The 20,035-nt window shown below is 48.2% G+C and overlaps 2 protein-coding genes across 6 annotated transcripts in view; one reads left to right on the top strand and one right to left on the bottom strand.

Moving 5' to 3' along the window:
* LOC106741596 (protocadherin-15) overlaps positions 1–20,035 on the top strand; it is a 130,417-nt gene that overhangs the window by 93,349 nt on the left and 17,033 nt on the right. For all 4 annotated transcript variants that reach the window (XM_014613743.1, XM_014613744.1, XM_014613745.1 and 1 more), the window contains 4 exons: positions 2,578–2,643; positions 5,421–5,599; positions 9,008–9,130; positions 12,905–13,168. In XM_014613743.1, coding sequence (XP_014469229.1) covers positions 2,578–2,643; positions 5,421–5,599; positions 9,008–9,130; positions 12,905–13,168 — 632 coding nt within the window. The remainder of the gene's footprint in view (positions 1–2,577; positions 2,644–5,420; positions 5,600–9,007; positions 9,131–12,904; positions 13,169–20,035) is intronic.
* Positions 1–20,035, bottom strand: part of LOC106741603 (uncharacterized protein C15orf61 homolog) — a 100,115-nt gene that overhangs the window by 58,069 nt on the left and 22,011 nt on the right. Inside the window, exon 1 of one of the 2 annotated variants that reach the window (XM_014613761.1) lies at positions 5,311–5,357. The exons of the other annotated variant lie outside the window; for it this stretch is intronic. The gene's annotated coding sequence lies outside the window, so the exon portion shown is untranslated. Of the gene's footprint in view, positions 1–5,310; positions 5,358–20,035 lie in introns of those variants that run through there. 2 annotated transcript variants of the gene reach the window in all.

Raw genomic sequence — 20,035 nt, forward strand, 5'->3', positions numbered from 1 at the left:
TTCGCGATCTTTCACCGGACAGGCGCAGAGGGACGCGTTATGAACTTTCGCTTCGCGCTGCACAGATCGCTCCCCTCCTTCGTGAGAGATGATGCACGCGCGGCTTTGCTGAAAATCCCGGTGGTGCGAAACTTTCCCCGATACCGCGGTGTGTAAACACCGTGAACGGGGCGACACGGAATTTGATCGATAATGGATTTCGTGCTGAAAAGTTTCACCGGCAGCGCCGCCTGTTGCGACTCACAGCATCGATTCCCACGACACCGATCGCGATATTCTCGATCGTGTGCGCATGCACAGCCGGCCACTGACTCGTAGTCCACTGAAAGCCATTAACGGCACGCTGTCAGATTCCCGTCGCTTTACCCGCGTGTTACATGTGTTACATTTCGCAACGTATTGTTTCCTCCGTTCCTTCGAATCTCACAGAGAGCCCGCGTAGCGCACTTTCGCGCGCGCGCGATCCAACGATGTGTGGACGAAAGGAAAGGTCGACAAATCGCACCACGGGCGACCACGAGACGCCGGATATTCCCGTCCGTCGGCGATCAGGAGGCGATCACAGCGGGTCGCCACGCAGCTCAAAGGCGAAACAACAGGCTCGTTTTCACAGCTCGAAACTCGCGCGGATACACGTGGCTCGTGTGAGCGCGGATGCGAAATATGGGTCGCGATCGGCACGACGACGAGCCGTTTCTGCAATATGCACTTTCTAACGCCGTGACTACTTTCTATGCGGGAAGAAATGAGTGGAGTTCAGCTTGGTATTAGTGCTGTGCTATCTCTCTCTCTCTCTCTCTCTCTTTCTTGAGAGAGAGATTTACACAAAGGGTTTTACGAGAGACCGAAAGCAACGTTGCGCTCGGTCGGACTATGACGAATGTTCGCGCGATTTCGCAACACGACGATACGCGGAACACGCGACATTGACTGAGGGGATCGTGCGAACTGGATTACTTGAGAACCTGAGATCCCAAATTACTCCCCGACTAATTGCAGCCGGTTGACGGAGCACCGCGCTACAGATGCGCGTGAGCGTCGGGAGCGAAACAAAAGCTTGGGGAGAATCTGCCTCATGCACGACACCAGGCAGCTTCACGTGTGCGTGAAGATTCTGATTAATTAAGCAGTTATTCAATCGGTTAATTAATTATTGTTGTTCGCTGTTTCTCACACTTCGCGCTCTTATATAAAGCGTGTTATTAATGAAAGTTAATAGTATGATATTATAATGTTATAATATTTTATATCGCAAATTCTTCATATTATGTTATATACGAAAATGAAGCATTGTGGTTTTTTTTTTTTATTAATAATATCATCATATAAAAAAAATTATATATAAATATTATATTATCGCATAAATATATCGATGAAGAATGCCTCCTTCCCGAGACGATATAGAGTCGTCACTTTTTTTCGTTAAACGTTTACTTTATCGCGAGATTCATTTCCCGCGAGTGTTCTCGTCTCTCCTCTCCTCGAATCCGCGCGACGAAAGTCACGTACGAACCGCGGCGTTCGCCGCGAAGTAGGTAAGGCGTACAGCCGGGAGGCAAATGTCGCGTAGCCGTTGTACGATCGGCTGGCTTCTTTCCGTGGCGCATCTCCCCGCGACCATTAGCGTACGACGTTAACCTTTCGCGGAAAGATCGCCGCCAACAGGCACGCGCGCGCACCTTCCCTCGCGAGCGTCGCACCTTTTGTCTTCTCGCGGCGAGACCCTGCGCGCGACCCCGACGTCAGGTGAGAACACAGAGCGAGCGCCGCGGAGATGCGCCGCGGCCTCCCGGTGAATTATTAAGGAAGCTTTCCCCACGATAAAATAAACACGGCGAAATCCCCAGCGTCAGCCGTGAAAACGCGAATCCCCGGCACTTCCTCGCGGTCTCTCGTTGTCATTACCGAGGAAAGTGCGCTCGTTGACCGAGTTCTGACTAGATGAATCTCGCGCGAGATTGTAACGATACGGAATGAATAATGCAGCGAATTTGCGCGGAAACGTGCGAGCTCGCTTTCGTCCAACTCGATCATTTAGCCGCCGTAACAGGGATATTAAACCGGTAAAAATACGGAGGAGGAGTGGAAGGACGAGTGGCGTTCAAAGCGCGGAATAAATATCGCGTTACGCTATAAATCATCCGGCGATGTAACGCGTCCATGTGCGCCGCGTGTAATAGCCGCGTCAGTAATTAGGCCCGCGTGTTCGTTAAGCGTGCAATCCGATTAATTCGTCCGGTTGCCAAGACGCGACAAAAATCAACCGGTCTCTCCCGTAACAGCTGGCGCATGTCGGGATGCGCTCACGATGCCGTAATCTCCTTCCCTCAACTCCCCCCTTCCGCCTAACGCGAGCGTTCTGCGCGTCACGTTTCTGCCCGAGCGGATTTCTCGCACCTGTCTGCGAGAGCGCGGGCGGGTGTGTGTTGGCCGGCTTTGAAAATAGATGAAACGCGGAAGTCGCGCGTCAGGTGCACGCTGATCCTTCACGGGACGTCGCGTGAGATCGCAAGCGCGAATCTCCGTCCCTTTATGTTCCTCGGCGAATTCAGCACGAAGTTTCTTGTATGCTTCCAGGCTTGTGCGAGGTGGAATCGGGACACTCGAACATCATCCTCGATATCGAGGAGAGCAGGGGAAATGGTAAGTGGATACGCGGACTGTCGAAGACAGTCAATTACATCCGATAACATCATTGAAACTACCGAATTGAACGTTACATTGTCACGTTAATTACTTCAACAATACGTAACACAGTAGTTTTAGCGATATTTGCCACCGAGCCCCAAAAATTTACTCCACTCGCGCTGCTGTTGGAAATTTTACTGATTCAGCAGATTTTTCCCCCGTATAATAAAGCACACCGGCTCTCATATTTCACAACGAAGCTGTTGGAAATTCTATCGATTCAACGGTCACACAGACCAACGTCGAATCACTTTCTCGACAATATACTCGCTGTCGCTCCCAACCCATTGTCACTGTGATACTACCATTTATATCGTTACCGTGATTATGTTTCTTACGGCAGCCCCGGCGTGTGCTCCGGAACATAACGGAAAAACGTCCATTTGTCGTGGGAGAATTTTGCTTGCCTGTTAACTCTTAAATTTGTATTGCAGCGCCTATTATTAAGCCCGTTATTTCTTTCCACGTCGCGAGTCACGCTGCTACGGGACGTCCGATCCGCCGACATTGTATTATCGGCACACCGTATCGGTCGCGTAAGCTGATAAGACACGTCGTTACGTATTCGCGCATAGATTCGATTTCGAGAACGTGTATGTGTGTCACAACTCCGGCGTTCCATTATGCGGAAGTTACGGCGCGTTTAGCGGTCGTGGGAGCTGACCGATGACTATCGAAATCGAGCGAGTCACGCTGCTCGCGCGCCGACTCCCGATATCCCTGCGGAATCGTCTTGTACCCCGCGGATCTGAACAACCTATCTCGCTCAGCCTCTCTTCGTCTGGCGCATGCATAATGCACGACGTCTTTGTTGGCGGGCGATTCTCAAGGCGGCACTATTTTCACGAGGAAATAGCTTCGTTATTGTATCCTGCGAGAGTGAATGGTAATAAATTCCCGTATAACACATTGAAATACGAATAACGCTTTGAAGTATATAAAGACTGTTATTCCGAGTGGACTAGAGAGGAAATAAAAGTGGATTAAATTGAATCTTCGAGTATCCCTCGGGTTTGTTACTCGATAAAATGGAATCAGCGTATTATCGTTGAAAAACAGTAGAATCAGTCATAAATGCAGTATTGCAATCGGTAAAAACTCGCTATAAGAGCTTAGTTATATAATTATATATATACAATAATAATAGCCAATGGAACACCGCAGATTTTGCGGTAAAATCCTACTTTTATCAGCCAAAATCAATAAAGCGTAAGACTAAGTGGAAGTATTTCTTCACTCGAAGTCCGTATTCATTGATACCGGTGAAATATATCTCGCTGATGTGATTAGAAACATATCACTGATTCGCTTTAAGAGAATAATGCCAGCAGAGAGCTATCGAACATAAAGCGGATAGCTCCATATCTAATAAACATCGAATATCTCTGACGAGATTTTTCGAACGGAATACGCGCTAAATTTTTATATTTCATACGATACAAATACCCGATACATTCTATTTTCCCATCCAATTATGTCCTGACATTTCTACGCGACGATATTATCGCGTGTCCGCGCGTGGCAATTGTACATACAAACGCGTGTTATGACAAGAGTACATGAGACGTCGATAAATATGCATTACGTGAAATTCCGAGGAGAATGCCGTTTGTTTCGTGTTCGTACGTCGATTTTTCGCAAAGTTACGAACCTTTTTTTTCGAAAGCGGAGATCCTTTGCTGCCGGCCGGCGGCGCTCGCGTAACACATTGTGTTACGTTCACGCGGCCGCGGACTTGACACCTCTTCCGTCGAGGCGGCGCGCTCGGTTAAAAAAGCGAGCAGCGTGCAACATTGTTGACTGACCGCGGTCTCCATCAAACGATTCGCCGCCCGTTGATAATTCCTCGTAGAAAAGTCGTAGCGACGTGAAACAAATTGCGTTCAAAAGCTGAGACTGTACCGCTTCCGACGAAAGGACGGTCCTTTTTTTCTGTTGTCAATTAATTTATCGGTGTATTGAAAAGCCGACCGATTATTCCCTTTCAAACTGAAAACTATAATGACTCACAATTGGATGGCATATTCTCGATATTTCTATCAATGTTTGACAATCGTAGGTCGGCCAAGCGTTGGCTCTGATCGTAACGTCTGACCGTCTTACACGAATTGTTACGTCAAACACACGAAGAGAAATAATTGCAGGGTAGAGATCCCACTGAGGAAAATCGGTAGAGGGTGATATCGGAAAAATAGAACAACGAACACGTTGCGATTAAACTGTACCGACTTTCCCTAATGAGATATTGCCCGAGATCGGCGTCAATCCACCAGCTATTATACAAGAAGACATAGATATTCGCCCGAGGAAATTGTGTTATATAAATAATAAAGCAGTTCTATTGAAATCATTATTCGCATATTTTAGTCTTGTAACTCTCTTTCTGGCATATTAATAACTTCCCACATATATTTCGTAGAGATAACGACATGCAGTTTTAACGAACGCGTTAACTCGTTCGCTTGTACCTAATCTATTTTTAGCAGGGGGATTTAACGACCCGTGACTTTTCATTATAAAGCACGCGATATCGTACACACTCAGACGATACGTCATCGTTCGTTCGACTTAAAATAAACGACCGATGATGTATCGTCGATTCGGAGAATTTATTTGAAATACCTTCAGTTTATTGAAAATTCCACGAAAGTGGATCTTTCATCGGTACCGCGAGCCACCCTTGCGCCATCTCTGATATGAAACCAATCGACGTTCTTTCTCTCCTATTCCAGCGATCGATCAGAAGACCGTGCCGGAAGAGCTTCCGGTGTCCGGCGATCCATATAACGAGACGATGCTGGAGCTGATCTTCATGGGAAAACCGTCCATCTTTAAACTGAACGGCAAGAAACTGCAGCTTCTGCAGCCGCTGGACAGGGACGATAAAAACCTCTCGCATATAATTTTTCAGGTAAGAGACTTCAATCTCGCAGGATTGCTGAGCACGTCCGCCGGTGATTTAAAATTAATATCGGCTTAAAAAGGATTTAATAAGATATTATACGAGAGCTAATATTGTACAATCGTCCAATTTTTCCAACGGAGTCTGAACATTGAAAATCACAGTTCGCGCTATTTCAAACCGGTGGCACTGCCGGTGGCGCAACTTGCGCGCCAATACTGTTCGCCGTATGTTTCCCACCCGCGAAATAGCTTTCCGCTTTTGTACATTAAGAGAGAAAAATTACCAGCAGATCCTTGAAAAAAAGAAAAGACAAAAATTGTACGCATTATTTCAACGGTGCCAGCCGGCGTATCTCGCGCGCCAACTGCGGCGATTACCGCGGCGCTAATTAAGAAATTATTGCTCGTAAGTAATAGATAAAAAAATAGAAAGCATCACTCTCATGAATACGGGAGCCGTCGTCCAGATGGCTGGAACCAGGTGGTTTATAACACGCAGATGACTACGTGATTATCAATCGGCGCACACGTGTGCTTTACTACGCATCCGCCTGAGAAAGTTTACGACGCGGCGTCGGTCGCGACTTCACTCGCGCTCCACTCGCGAATCATAAAATATCGCCTGGCTGCTTTCTACGATAAAGTCGCCGAGGGACCACCGCGACACAGATTGCCACGTTGAAAATCACTGCCGGCGACGGGAATCTGGGTAATCAATAATGAGCACGTGCCGCGAATGCGCGCGCAACGAGAGAGAGAGAGAGAGAGAGAAACTCCCTGGAAAATCTCCGCGCGTCTCGACTCGCGCGCGATTCCCGATTGTTACACCACGCCGACAACTTACGCGGCTGGCTTTTGTCTTCTCCCTCTTTCGCTTCGACTTTTCATTGCCCGCCTTAGAGAATCGACACGTCCACGATCGCGAGAGAATTTAGCAAAGGAAATATCCCGAGGCAAAATTCAGGATGATCTGCGCCTTATTAGGTAGCTTATAGGCCAGTAAAAACATTTAACGATATTGATGCTCTTATTAACTCTGGCAGTAACATGTTAGGCTTACGAGGCCTACACGCGTTTTCTTTCGCTTATCCTTCTTCCCCCTTTCATGTTTTGCGCAGGACGCTATTACTCCACTCCTATTTTTCTGTTACTCGGAAAAAGTTCGGTCTATGACCATTGTTATTATCAGCCTGATCCAATGAGATAAATGGTTTCCTGGCAGCAATCACCAGTCTACCAAGACAATAAGTAAAAATGACTAATAAACTTAATAATTTGCAGAAGATCGAAAAGATGCAAGAAACCATGATTTTTGCCATTTTTTTCGTGATGTAGGTTTATGATGTAACTTCAGTATCAAGATTGCAGATGTTATCTTCAGAGTGAATTTTTCTCCTAAATCTTCAATTCTCACAGATTAATTGTAATGCTACCTCGAATAGCCTGTTTTGACGCTAAAACCAGCGAAAATGGCAATTTAAGACACCGTCAAGGTTAAAGCTGGAATAAATTATGTTATCAGAATTGAAATTGAACCTACTTTGCTACGCTTATATCTTAGTTCCTACTGTATTATAGAAATAAAGGTTGAACGTAGGGCCAAAATTTCGATTCGGGATTTCTGTTGTCCGTGCTTTTAGACGAAGATGTTGGGGAATGCACAACGAGGAGGCGTACCGTCGTCGTCCCTTTCGACTATAAACACCGGAAGATAAACGAGTAATAGTTTTCAATGTCACAGTGCCAATATTTCTTCAATTATAAGCCCCACAGTCGCGAACAAAACGTAGAGATGCTCGGTGTCTTGAGAGGTTCTCTTTTTTCTAACGGCCATTAAACGTGATCATTAAATGTCTGAATCCGCCTTACAAGTATCGGTCGCGCTTTTAAAACGATACCGTTATTTTATCGCCGCAAGAAACTTCCTCCGCTTCTCGGAAGGGAATCCTGCCGCTTGCCTACAGGATACTTTATTATTATCTTCGCCCGTAACGAGCTGCAAACTCACTGCGAAAGCGGAAGCCAGCAACCTGTCGGCGAAACACTCGCGGGAAGTTGTAAAATCCAAAACGATCTCTTATTGCGTATCGATTGCTAATTGTTACGATATAAGCGTTCATATGATCTGATCCTTTCCTACTTAGACAAAATTTATATCGGTCAAGAGAAAGAGCTCATCTTTAGGAGAATTTCAATAAATTGTCGCGAGTATTCTTTCTCAGGCAATTAATGACGTGTCGTGTTCGAGGATACGTTTCTACTCGCTTCAACAGCAGAAACAGAACTTAGCTTTAATTACGCGTCAGATCAGCATTTTAGAATGTACTTTTGAATCTCTTGTAATTAGCACATTCCTTATCACGCGAGATTCGCATGTTCACGCTCATTGTAGCTCACGATTTGAAGACACCGTTCTCTTCGACCACGTTCGACATCTGCGAACGCACACACACACACACACACATATTCACACGTGCGCTCTGCATGCCTTATGACACTATCACGCGAGGAATGTGAAAGGTCTAGAGCACCGCATCGAACGCTTCAACAGCTCGTACGGCTAAAACGAGCGGATAAGATCTAATGAGATCGAGAAATGCAAATTGAAATAGAGGTGAAATTCACCCGTATTGGGAACGCAGAACGCGCATTTCGATCGGTTCAGGAAAATCTACGCGGCGAACAGCTTGGCTCGGAATAAATTAATCCGACGAGCGGAGCTAATTAATTATTGCCCCGCTCGGTCGAAAAGCGCATAACGCCGGCGAGTCGCGAGTCCGCGCAACGGAATTGGTTGTGAACCAGTTACGCTGATTTTACGCATCTTTGTGACGCAACGATGCACGGAGAAAAATAATTTCGCTGTTGTAGCGAAATCATCGTTGCTACTGTATATTTATTACAGCAGTGATCGCGGTAAAATTTCGTTGGCACAATCAAATTAGCGAAATTGTTCGTAATTACAGCGGTTTCGTTGCCAGAATCGACAAGTTCCAAGTAAATTTGTCCTTAGAACGCACTTATCTACTGTTAGAACAAAATCGTGTTTTTCCACATTTACGAATTCGTTCTTGCGGCAAAATAATTTGTGGACTCAGCGAGATAATTCAACAAATGACAATTAGTACTATCAACAGGTCGTCTGGCTGCCGACAGAGTAACCGACAGATTTCGCTGCGACGGCGTGAAATTTGCTGTGCCGGCAAATTATTTTCCTCCCTGTGATTTCCACACTCCCAGCTCACCGGCCGGACGTGCGAATGTGCTGAGCGCAGGTGTACGGGTTTTCACTCGTGCGGCATCAAATTCTCTTTTAGCGAGATTCAAGTGTCGTTTGGCGTTGCATGCTCCGCGAGCGAGCGGCCGAACTTTTCACGTCTTTTCACTTCTCGTCCCACCCTTTCTCCTTTTTCAGCTCAGCTGCACGGTCAAGTCCACCAACAAGAAGCGCACGATTCCGGTGATCGTGAGGGTGTCCGACATCAACGACAATGCGCCGAAATTCATCAACACGCCGTACGAGACCACCGTGCCGGAGGTAAGCGTACCACACGATAGCTTCCTTGTGAAAGAAACCGGTCATTTTCACTTGGTATGATCGGATATCGTGACTAATCGGTCAACGCGAGATACCGCTCGATCATCCTGCGCGCAGACGTGCCGCTCGTTCGGAAACAACCACGGTAGTTTTCAATCGACGCTTTCCCCGCCGATATCACCCCGCCCCGTGCGTGCGCGCGCGTCCGCAATAAAACGGACGATACCGTGGCGGAAAATGCGTTCCCCACTAGGAAAACGTTCGGACGTAGAGCGTGAAAATGCGGACATAATGCGCTGATTCACGACGCACGGCGCGCAGGTGTGCGAATCTATATCCTGTAATGAGTCGCGGATATGTACGGTATGCACGCGCGGCTGGAAATCCGCACTTATAATGGGTTACGTGTTATAATTACACGTCTCAATATGATGGACGGATAAGAGATTCGAGTTTAACGAAGCGAAAGCTCGATAATTGCTGTCCGCCATCGGCCCTGAGAGACTACGGGAGATAAATAAATAAAACAGGGACGTGCCGCACGCGAGAGAGAGAGAGAGAGAGAGGGAGTAACGTTTGTAATTGGAAAGTCACGAAGGAAGTAGCGTGAGAAATAGCAGAAACGTCCTAATTGGAGAGTCTCAAAAATGCAGCGTGACACGCACGCGATAAAGCCGACTCGCGGTATCAACGGCATTTTCGCATGCATCGCGCGGCGTCCGGGACTTTCTTCGCGCTTCCGGACGCTTTCCACGCGTGACGGAATTTTCACGGATATTCAAAGTGTGTCGAATGCGAATCATCGAGCGAGCGAGCACGGAGCGGGCTCTATTATTCCGTTCTGATCGCCGAGTCAGCCGCGCGTCTTCGATGAAAGTAGACTCGTCACATCGCTAAATCGACGTGAGCTGTTCCGAGACGGGAATATGCGGGAATATCGGCGGGCGATCGCATCGGCCGGTCGATCGGCGCCACGCATACCGTGGATTCTTTCGCCTTCGTATATTCGTGGCCCGTTATGTCGGAAATGACGCGTGTCTCGGTACCGGACAATTTAGCCGGGGGCGATGCGAAACCCACGCGCGCGCTCCAGCCGAACGCGAGTCGCGCGACTCTACGTTGCAAATCATTTGCGACGCGCGTTATTCATCACGCGATTTATCGCGAAATCGTCCCTCGCAGCGGAAGCCTTAACAGCGCGCTCCGGAGTTTAATCGGATTCGATATAATCCTAATGAGCTCGCGATAGTTTCCGAGTTACGTGCGCGAGCATAGTTGGCTCGGCGACGTCGCGGATATATTTTGCGCATGGAATCTGTAATCGAGCGTTATTTTTGCGGAGTCTACGACGATCCCCGTGAAATTCATTCCCGCGATCTTCCCGCGAATTCAAGGGTGTATTGCGCATTATTACTGTATTTACAATGGCGCATCTAGGGGACTGTTCGTAAATTTAATATTCATCGAGCAACACTTATTCCCTATCTAAACAGTACATATTAATTTGAATATTAATTTGAATTGAGGTTAAACGTATATATACGCAATATTACAAATACGGAAATGTTATTATTCTTTATTCTTCGTATTAATTAGTTGACCTAATTATCAGTGTTCAGTTAGACACATTTCAGCTCAAGCTTGAGGCCAATACTTTTCTAATTGCATGAATAACGAGTTAGATGACATTTCGATGTGTACGCAAGCTTTTCATTATTTTGACTTATAGGCAATGCATTCGTAATTAAACGAGGAGTTTGTATTTTTCGATACGCGCTCCAGGAAACGTAGTATCAATCTGTCGTCAGCGAAACTGTGTCGGTGAATGGAAACTGCAACGGTGATACGGTGATAAGAAATAAATTGCAATCTACAACGGCTGCAACGTGAAGTCGTTAAGTGCAATGGAAAACTAGAGATTGAAATTGTCGAGTCATTTTCAGTCTCAACTTCGTTACCGCAGTCTCTTTTCGCTCTACCATTATATTTCCGCCGTGGCTTAATAAAGTGTAAATCCCCATTTAAAACCGGCGCACATCGTGCGCCGCGAGCGTTTCAGAGCACAGCGAGGAAGGAAACGATATTCGCGGAGATAGCCTCGGTGGCTCCAGATTATCGTCTAATTAAGGGCGCCTTTGCATCCACTCTTACCGTGAAAACTCGGCGAAATAGGACCCCGCCGTCCTCGCGAGAGCGTAACCTTTGCTCCACCTGCCGTGCATAATTGCGGAATCGCGGGAGTTCCCGAGATCGGGATCGCGGAACGTCGGGCTCGCACATGATCCCCGTTTGAGCTAATTAATCCATAATGAGCTCAGGCAACCGGTTCCGGGGACACGCGGGACTCATCGCCGTGATAATCGCTCCGTCGGAGCTGTAAAACGACCGCGAACGTCCGTCGGGAACGCTTCATCTTCGTTTCGTTTACTTTCGTTTATCCAACACTCTTGAAGAAACTCCCGGTAATTAACGATACAGTGTTGCGGCGAAATGAGCGATGAGTATTTTCCGGTCGCCTCTCGAATTAGAAAGTCGAGCCTCGGTACAGTCAGCACTCGGTACACGTGGATCTGCACGATTCCGTGTAACTGAATTTTCTGTTGCCTCGGGAGCGGACGAAAGTGTTCGGTTGTAGGAACAGAAATATTTCTGTGGAAGGTTTCCATTCAGTCAGTTGCTCCCAGTGGTCTTAGGCGGGTCTTAATGCAGCCGAATGTTCGCACGAATCTTCTCAGTCGTGGTAACAGAGATATCATTTTATCTCACCGAAATTTCATCCGTTCTTTATTCAGTCGCAGCGATCGAGATGTTTTCCGTGTGATATATACACGGGAAAAACAATTCCGTTGATGTAATTGAATGTTCAGTCGCCTGGATATCGTTCCTTGTCACCGAGTTTCCATTTTCCGTCGGTAAATCTTCATCTGGCTCCTATTCAGTTGGAGCAGGAACTGAGATTCTTTCCACATAGATTTTGTCTTACGTAGAACTTGTCTTGTGGAACCGTCCCACGTAAATCGAGGGTTGGCTACAGCCTCGGTGGCTTCGCCATTTCCGCCTGAGGATCTCCGCTTTTCCCCGTGTTAGTCGTGCAAGTTAATCCGGTCTTGAGAAATCTCCCGTAAGAGGCGATGAGACACCTCGCGTACACGCCGGGGAGCCGCTGTATCCGTCCGAGAAGTCCGAGGGAGCAGCTCCAATTCCGTTAGATAAGCGCAAATGTGATGAACAAGCGCGTATCGACACGCTTGGGGCACCAACAACGTAACCGAGGAGCCAATCGCACGCCGGCTACGAGAATATACATTCCGGCCGCGCCGCACGGTAGTCCGACTTATCTCTCCGGATTAATCGGAAACGCGCGCGGCTTTCGCCGGTGCAAAAAGCCGCTGAATTATTTTCGCGTAATCCCCAACGAGGTCTCGCCCCTACCCCATAGATCCTCTCGCACGCACGCTCGCGGCGTCTTCGCGAGCAACCTGCTCGGCCTGTTCCGAGGCCGCGCACGGTCGAATTATTAATCCCGACGGCCGGGGTCGTTTGACCCTACCGGCCTTCAATTAACCAGCATCCCTTGAAATCGCGTCTACGCGCCGCATAAATTTCATCCCGCTCGATTCCGCAAGAACCGGCGGAATATATCGTCCCGCGATTTCTCATCGCAGCTGGAAGCACGGAAAGCCGTGACTTCCACCGCGTATCTCGCGATGCTTCCTCCCGGTGACGCGGATAAATTATATTGAAAATAATTTTCTCGTTATTCGCCGTGCGCAGCTCACCCCGGTCGGCTCGACGATCTTCAAGAACGTGGAAGCGGTCGACGCCGACGCCGGCGTCAACGGCATCGTCGAGTACTCGATCGCGCCCGGCGACAGCAGCAAGATCGGTGTCAACGAGGGCGTCGGACGCGACAGGATCACCACCGCCGACGGCTACGGTTACTTCAGCATCAATCTGCCGCACCAGGGCCAGGTTACGGTCAACCGCACGTTGGACTACGAGAGGACTCAGCGTTATCTCGTCACCATCTTGGCTTCGGTGAGTCTTAATCCCTTGTCTTGTCACTGTCGGACTTTTCACTGCGACGAGATAGGTAGCGATATTGATACACAGAAGAAAAAGCGCTAGATTCAAGCAAATAGTCAATAATAAATTAATATTAAAATAATAAATACTAAATAATAATTTAGCATTAAAATAATTTATTATATATATATATATATATATCCGTGCTTCAGCTCCTGATGACTTCATATAATTTGCCTTTAAAATAATTAGAAAAATTAATAATTGTAGGACGAAGAGAGAAAGATACTCGCATAGGGATAATAAGATAATTTACCGAGGACAAATAAATGCTTTGGTGTTTGTGCAAGGAATAAAGATTTGTCCTCGAGATGTTTTCTCTGATTCTGCAACATTTAATCATCACTTAGCGCAGTCGACGAGTTTGCTTGCATCGTAAACCGTTTGCCGTGTATTTCCTAATGTCCGTACCGTTGCGGCATGCATATTATCCGTCGAGCATGATAATCGGGAGTAATGAGTATCGGTCAGAGATACGTTGCGCCGCACGAGACTGAAGTGAAAACCTGCGCGACAACCGTGGAAATCTTTACACGAATAACGAGGAAATAACGGTGGTCACTTATTGGCAGGCATTTATCGCGAATTGCAGCGTCGTATTTTTAAATAGACCGCATCCGGCCCGAAGAAAACTTCGACGGTAGAATTACATAGTAATTTCGGTGCAGTTGAAATATGCAGATATATGCGGAAGAAGACAATCTTACCCGTTTCTCTACTGTGAAACCCGTTTCAGGAGCAAAACGATTCGTTTTCACTGTTATGAAAATTTCATCGATTTGACAAGGGAGCTTCTATCTCGCAATGTTCGAAGGATCCATGCAGAATTGCCCGGAGCGCTCGTACGGTTCTGTATGCCTGCATTCACTACGCTCGCAACCACGTTAGGCATCGACGTATGTCGGCATTTTTACTACGGGGATATCGATTGCAAATTAATCTATGCACGGACAGAGTTCCCTGGCATTCTTCGCGGACGCTCCTCATAACGGATACGTTTCACGCATTATCAGCGCGGTATTCGCGATTGCATAACCATTCATCCACCCGTTACGAACGAATCCCGACGTTGCCTTCATTCAGCCGTTATAACGTAACGAGTGCATAACGCAGCGACCGGCATAATAAGCATTGTGTCACGTAAGTCTCGAGTATATTCTTAGCGCAGTCGATGCGTCTCGACGGGAATGCTGCATCGATTTTCCCGTCTCGTTTATCACCGCGTCGCGTAGTGGCAGCGGGAGAATCGTTTACAAACGCGCGTGTTTCCTTAATTTAATACGCCACGGAAACGGGCGGGAGGATGTGGGCTGGTGAACGGTCAGTCCGTGTGGGCCGAAGGAAGAGGACAGCGCTGGAGGGCGATGAGTCACTACGACTAGCATCCGACCTCGGAAAAGCATATTTGCGTTAGGCGCTTCTCTCACTATGCTTTCTCGTCCCCTTGATTGCTATTAGGCTACCCCACTCGACGCAAAAAACATGCCTCGTCCTCCGTGACGCTCCTCGGCGGCTTCTTCTTTATTTCGATCTCTCCCCTCGCAATCCGAGTTCGTCTCGAGCGGATTTCACGAGGTGACTTCAGGATTAATTTTAGGATTACAAGCGTGTCCTTTGATCGGCGAACCTCCTTCTGCAATATTTCGTTACGAGTCTGTCTCTCGCTCGGTGTGCTTGGTTTTCACTGAAACATATCGATGGCTGGCTTTCGGATTATGAATCTGATCGAGTGAGATTCGCCAGTAATTAAGCATGGAGTACCGGGACTGAGGGAACTTACGGGGATTACGTTATCGGAGAGTGGGCACTCTATTGACGCTCGCGAGACCGCATTCGATATGTGCGATGCAATATTCGCTGCTTTAGCCGGGCTTCTCCCGAGAACTAGAGTCTATGAATGGGATGTATGCGACGTAACGTCCATTAGCGCGGTATTCCTGAATTCGTTCGTCCGTACGTATTATTTATAGAGGAGCATCTCTTGGCGTAATTCACAAGTGCGGCTGTAGCGCGATAATTTTCGAGGGAGGACTCGAACCGTTCGCGCGCTCTCGCGCGTAATTATATGCGAGGCGCGACGAATGTGCATGCTTCGTTACGTGCATACGATCCTCTCGAAGCATGTCCTGCGTGCTCTGTGTTGCAGATTAGAAACTGATATACGTACAAGCTCGCAGGCGCGCGCATTCACTAAACGGTATTACAACCCGACGGCAACGAACGGCTCCGGCTTTAGCCAGGCGGACGCGTGTTCCCTCTTTTCTCACATCTAATGATTTTAATGGCACTAATCGATTCTGCGCTTCTCCGCGCAAGTATGCAAACAGCGCGCGACGAGCAGGCCGTTAATTACAGTTACGCGCGTCCCGTTTAAATCATCTGCGATTAAATAATGAATTGCGCGTATCAATCGCGTATCTAGAAAGCGTGTCTCGCGTGGAAGCGTTTTACAACGCGTGCTTAAAGTGCGCGAATATCGCGGATGATCGAGGAAGATACACAGTTTACGAGACTGCGAATCGGTTTCCGCAGATTTCTTCACCGATCATTTCCCGAATCTACAGATTCTTCATCCGAGTTGATCGAGCAGATCGCAATTTGAGGAAATTATGGAAAACACGGCAGGCTTCTTGCGTCTCATACGATAACCATTTAATAGATGTGTTGGGATTCAATCTGACCCCGGCGAAAATAGCCGGAGGTAACGACTGCAGAGCGATGGTACCGATTCCGATGCAAAGTTCCCTCGCAATTTCGCGATCGCAGCCAATTCAGCGAGAGTGCACCGGCACGAAATAACGAAAGGATCGTGTGTAACGGTAACACTGCTGCGGAACAACAATCTTTCCATTTGATACGCATGGTAACGTATCGCTCGCGGTACCGTAAGGCATTAACCGTTCGGCACACTCAGCCAGATTAGAGGCCACCGATTGCAAGTCGTACTTGAAGCTATTTGCATATCGCCTCTGCCGAACCCGACATTGTTCGGCCCGCGCAGATACGGTCACTAGCGCGGATTAGGATTCGCAAATTGCCCCGTTCGCGTCCAGGACGATCGCGCGACATTCACATCGGCCGCTTTTTGCCGGCGGACAGGTTGAGGTGTACCCGCACATCACGATGCTCATCCGCGGCCTTTCACTAAACCGTGATGTTTGATAGAAGAAAACAGTATTACATGTATTTCGAGGGAATAATATTTCATTTTCAATAAAAGAGAAAAAAACGAATTTATTTCATTGTATAATAAATATCGTTCCAGAGAAAAGAAGCTCTTGAATATTTCTCGAACACAGTGTCGCTTCTTGCTAATAATTCATCGCTTATGACGACGGTTGCAATGTTTGGATACAAATTCGAAAGAAACATGTTATTCGACGTAAAGATATTTATTGCTCGAGGGACCGAACGAGATCCTGTTTGTTGTCGGATCAAACGTTCGTGCGCTCTGCTCTATTCCAAAAGGCAAATTCGCCTGGATGAAGGAAATTTCACCGAATCCGAAGGAATTTTTGCCTCCGCTGTGCGAACGCTTCGCCATCGACGCGACCTGGTAAGCAAAGGCGAAGCATGCGGTCGCGACGCATTAATAAAGATCCGGGCGCGATGGCACGTCTCACGCGAGTGAAAGTGAGATGCTCATTAGCGAATATCGCGGTACTCGCGAGCCTCCTCCCACGCGATCGCCTCGCGAGACTGTTCGATCGGCGTGACGAATCGTCATAGCGCGAGTATCGCGCAACGTTACGCGTAACGCGCTACCTACGTGATGCGCGTGTTTGCCACGATAATATAATCAGGAAGCGCTATAAAATGTCAAATCTCTCTCTACCCTGGGCAGCACGCGCAGCACACGACAACGGAACAATACTTTACAACTGTACAATAAGCACCGTCTATTTACTCCCATGACGGCACTTACCCGTCGCGGTTATTGTCACGCTCGGTGGTCGCGATTGTGCGCGTTCGCATTAAGAATGATCCCCTACGCGAGCATTTACGCACGTAAGAGCGGCCCTGTGAAATACAGCCGGCTGAGCGCGGATAAGCGCGGATAAGTTACACCTCCGATACGCGCCGGCAAAAGCTCGCCGGCGATCAGATAGGAACACGAGAGTGCGTCGACCGCAGCGCGTGGCATTTTCCCCGTGAGCTTTCATTCGCGTCCGGCCGCGTATATTGACACGTCGTATCAGTCCGCACGATTGAGAGAGCTACGATCGGTGCCCGATACGGATGTTTCCACTCGAGAACTCGGCAATACCAATCACCGAGCCGATCGATCGCGATGTATTTCAAAATTGAAATACGAGAAATGCCCGAGGGAGAGATTTCCGCGGAAATTTATAAACGTTCGAACCGAGCGGACGGCAATAATTTCGCAGCGCGGTCGACGAGCAGCGAAACCGCGGGGAATAAGCGGTCACTCGGTAATGATCGATCGGTTTTGATTAAACGCCTATCTGCGTCGATAAGGAGCGACTTGCCAGTGTGAGTCGGGAGGAAAGATAAGTCGGTATTTCTACTTCCACGGCAATCTAGAAGCGTCCTTCGCGTCACGACCACATGTTAATGTCTTCTCCGGCTATCCTCGATCGCCTTTAATCTTATCTGCGAGCGTGGCACAGTTTCGCGTAAACGTGGGCCCGGCGGACAAAGAAAATTACGCGCCGCCAGGTATCCGCATGCAGGACAACGCAAGGTGGGTAGTGGATACGGCCGGACTTATATGCAGCGGTGCATGCCGCACGTGAGGTACACGAGGTAGGAGAGCCGACTTGTCGAGTATTAGTCACCGTTCGGACTGCGCGACGCACAAGTGCGGAATTTCGATTTCCCCGAGCGGTGCCGACGTGGCCGATTCCGCGCGTGTAACGCGCGCGGCGAATCCTTCCGTCGCGGGTGATCGCCAAACGGCAAACACGATCCTGCCGGCCGATCCGCCTCTCCGATACGTGGAGGACAGTGAAATGTCAGTGGTGTGTCCGTTTTCGATGCTCGGTGCGTGCGTATCTCGATCGTCGTGTCAGTGTGTGATGCGATAAAACCGTCCGCTCGTAAAAGACGAAACGATTTTTCCCCGTCTCTCTCTCTCTCTCTCTCTCTATTTTCCTCGAGTATCGCGACACGGATACTGCTGTGCTCTCGCGCGAGAAAATCCGAGAATCGGAATTGGCACGTTCGTTACGACACCGGGGACGTGTCGTCATCATCGGCGACGACGTATCACTCCGCGAAGGAGGCTCTCTTTCGTAATCGTCCGAGCGATCGGAGCGGAATTCTCTCGTAACCGTAATGAAAATTAAAATAAGACGCGATCAAAGGAATACGCTTAATTAATACAGTCGAGGCGACGCCGCCCGGGGTATTACGCCATCGGGGAGATGTCTTTTTAATGGAGCCCCCGGCTCTTTCTGCAAGAGCGCGCTGAAAGAGTAAAACGCTCTCCGCTCTCCCGCATAGTCGTACCCGGGGACACACATGCGCGCATAACGGGTTCGCACGTTCGCGCGCGCGAATTCTTCCATTTGCGTCGCGTCTAGAGCGGGAGATTAATGAGACGCGTTACGGAGGAATCCGCGGGCGTTTGTCAGACGAACGGCATTAAAACGCGGCTGCGAGGAAGAGTTTTCGCGCCGAGCGCGCCGGCATTAGCATAGGTAAAAAAAGGGCTTCCACGATGAGCTTCCGAGCGGTCGAGCGAGTGAACGCGGGGATTAGGGGAATCGATATTTCAATTTCATTCGCTCATTGTTCGTATTCACACCCTTCGTCGCGTTTATCGCAATCCACTTCTTTCCGTTCGCACGCGCTTTTTTACTCCTCGGCGCGATAACGAGCGGTCCGACGCGCTCTCCGGCCCCGGCACGTTGCGATGGAAAATTACGGGGGGGGGGGGGGGTTTTAACCGTGCGGAAAATCAGTCTCACATATCGTCGAGATCGTCTCCGTTTTACCTGCACGCAGATGGATGCATATTACGTTCAAGTAAATGTTACTTGTGTTCAAATGTTCCGTAAATTTATATATTCGCAGTCACAAGTTCATTGTTAAGTATCCAACCATCGTCGTCGAATTTATTCAAAATATATTCTGAATCCTAATAAGTTTAGTACTTCGCAATCAAGAATGCAAAATTAAAAACAAACTTCCGTTCGCTTATTCAAATTAACCGCATAATTTAACCTTCCTCCGATAAAATGTAAAAATAATATTCTCCAAAAATGGAGAAAATCTTCCTATTGAGCGATAATGAACTTTTCCAGAATTTATGATAACTATTTTAAGACTGATCATCGAGAAAATATTCCTCGTTTGAAGATAACCACTTCTTATAAGAGAATGGAAGTGAACTGAGCAATCTCTCCTCTTACCAGTAGAGGGTAGTACTTTTCCCTATGTTCATTCGAAGAAAGATCCGTTGAAAAATACCAAATAATATGGCGGAGCAAGAATCAAACGGCGCACTGTGCAGCGAGCAGCGTGACGGGAACACTCGCGATCTCGAGCATGTGCGGCAGGATAAATAGGACATTACGTACGCTGAAACGTAACAGACGCGGGCTCGCGCGAGAGGAAGCGAGCGACTTCCTGAACAGCTTGTAACACGGAGTCCCTCGCGACGACGGAGAGCACGCGTCGCGAAACGTTGATTACAGATCGGTCGCTTCCGCCTTCGGCGACGGCGAATATCGGCTGGATATCGGTGTGACTCGATGTCCCAATGGGACATCGGACCCGAAGGATACAACATCCCGCGGCTTCGCTTTGCGTGAAATTTTACACGGTAATCTCGCCGACGATCCGCGATTTTAT

This window comes from Dinoponera quadriceps, unplaced genomic scaffold (assembly GCF_001313825.1).
Source record: "Dinoponera quadriceps isolate SergipeBrazil2010 unplaced genomic scaffold, ASM131382v1 scaffold586, whole genome shotgun sequence".
NCBI lineage: Eukaryota > Metazoa > Arthropoda > Insecta > Hymenoptera > Formicidae > Dinoponera > Dinoponera quadriceps.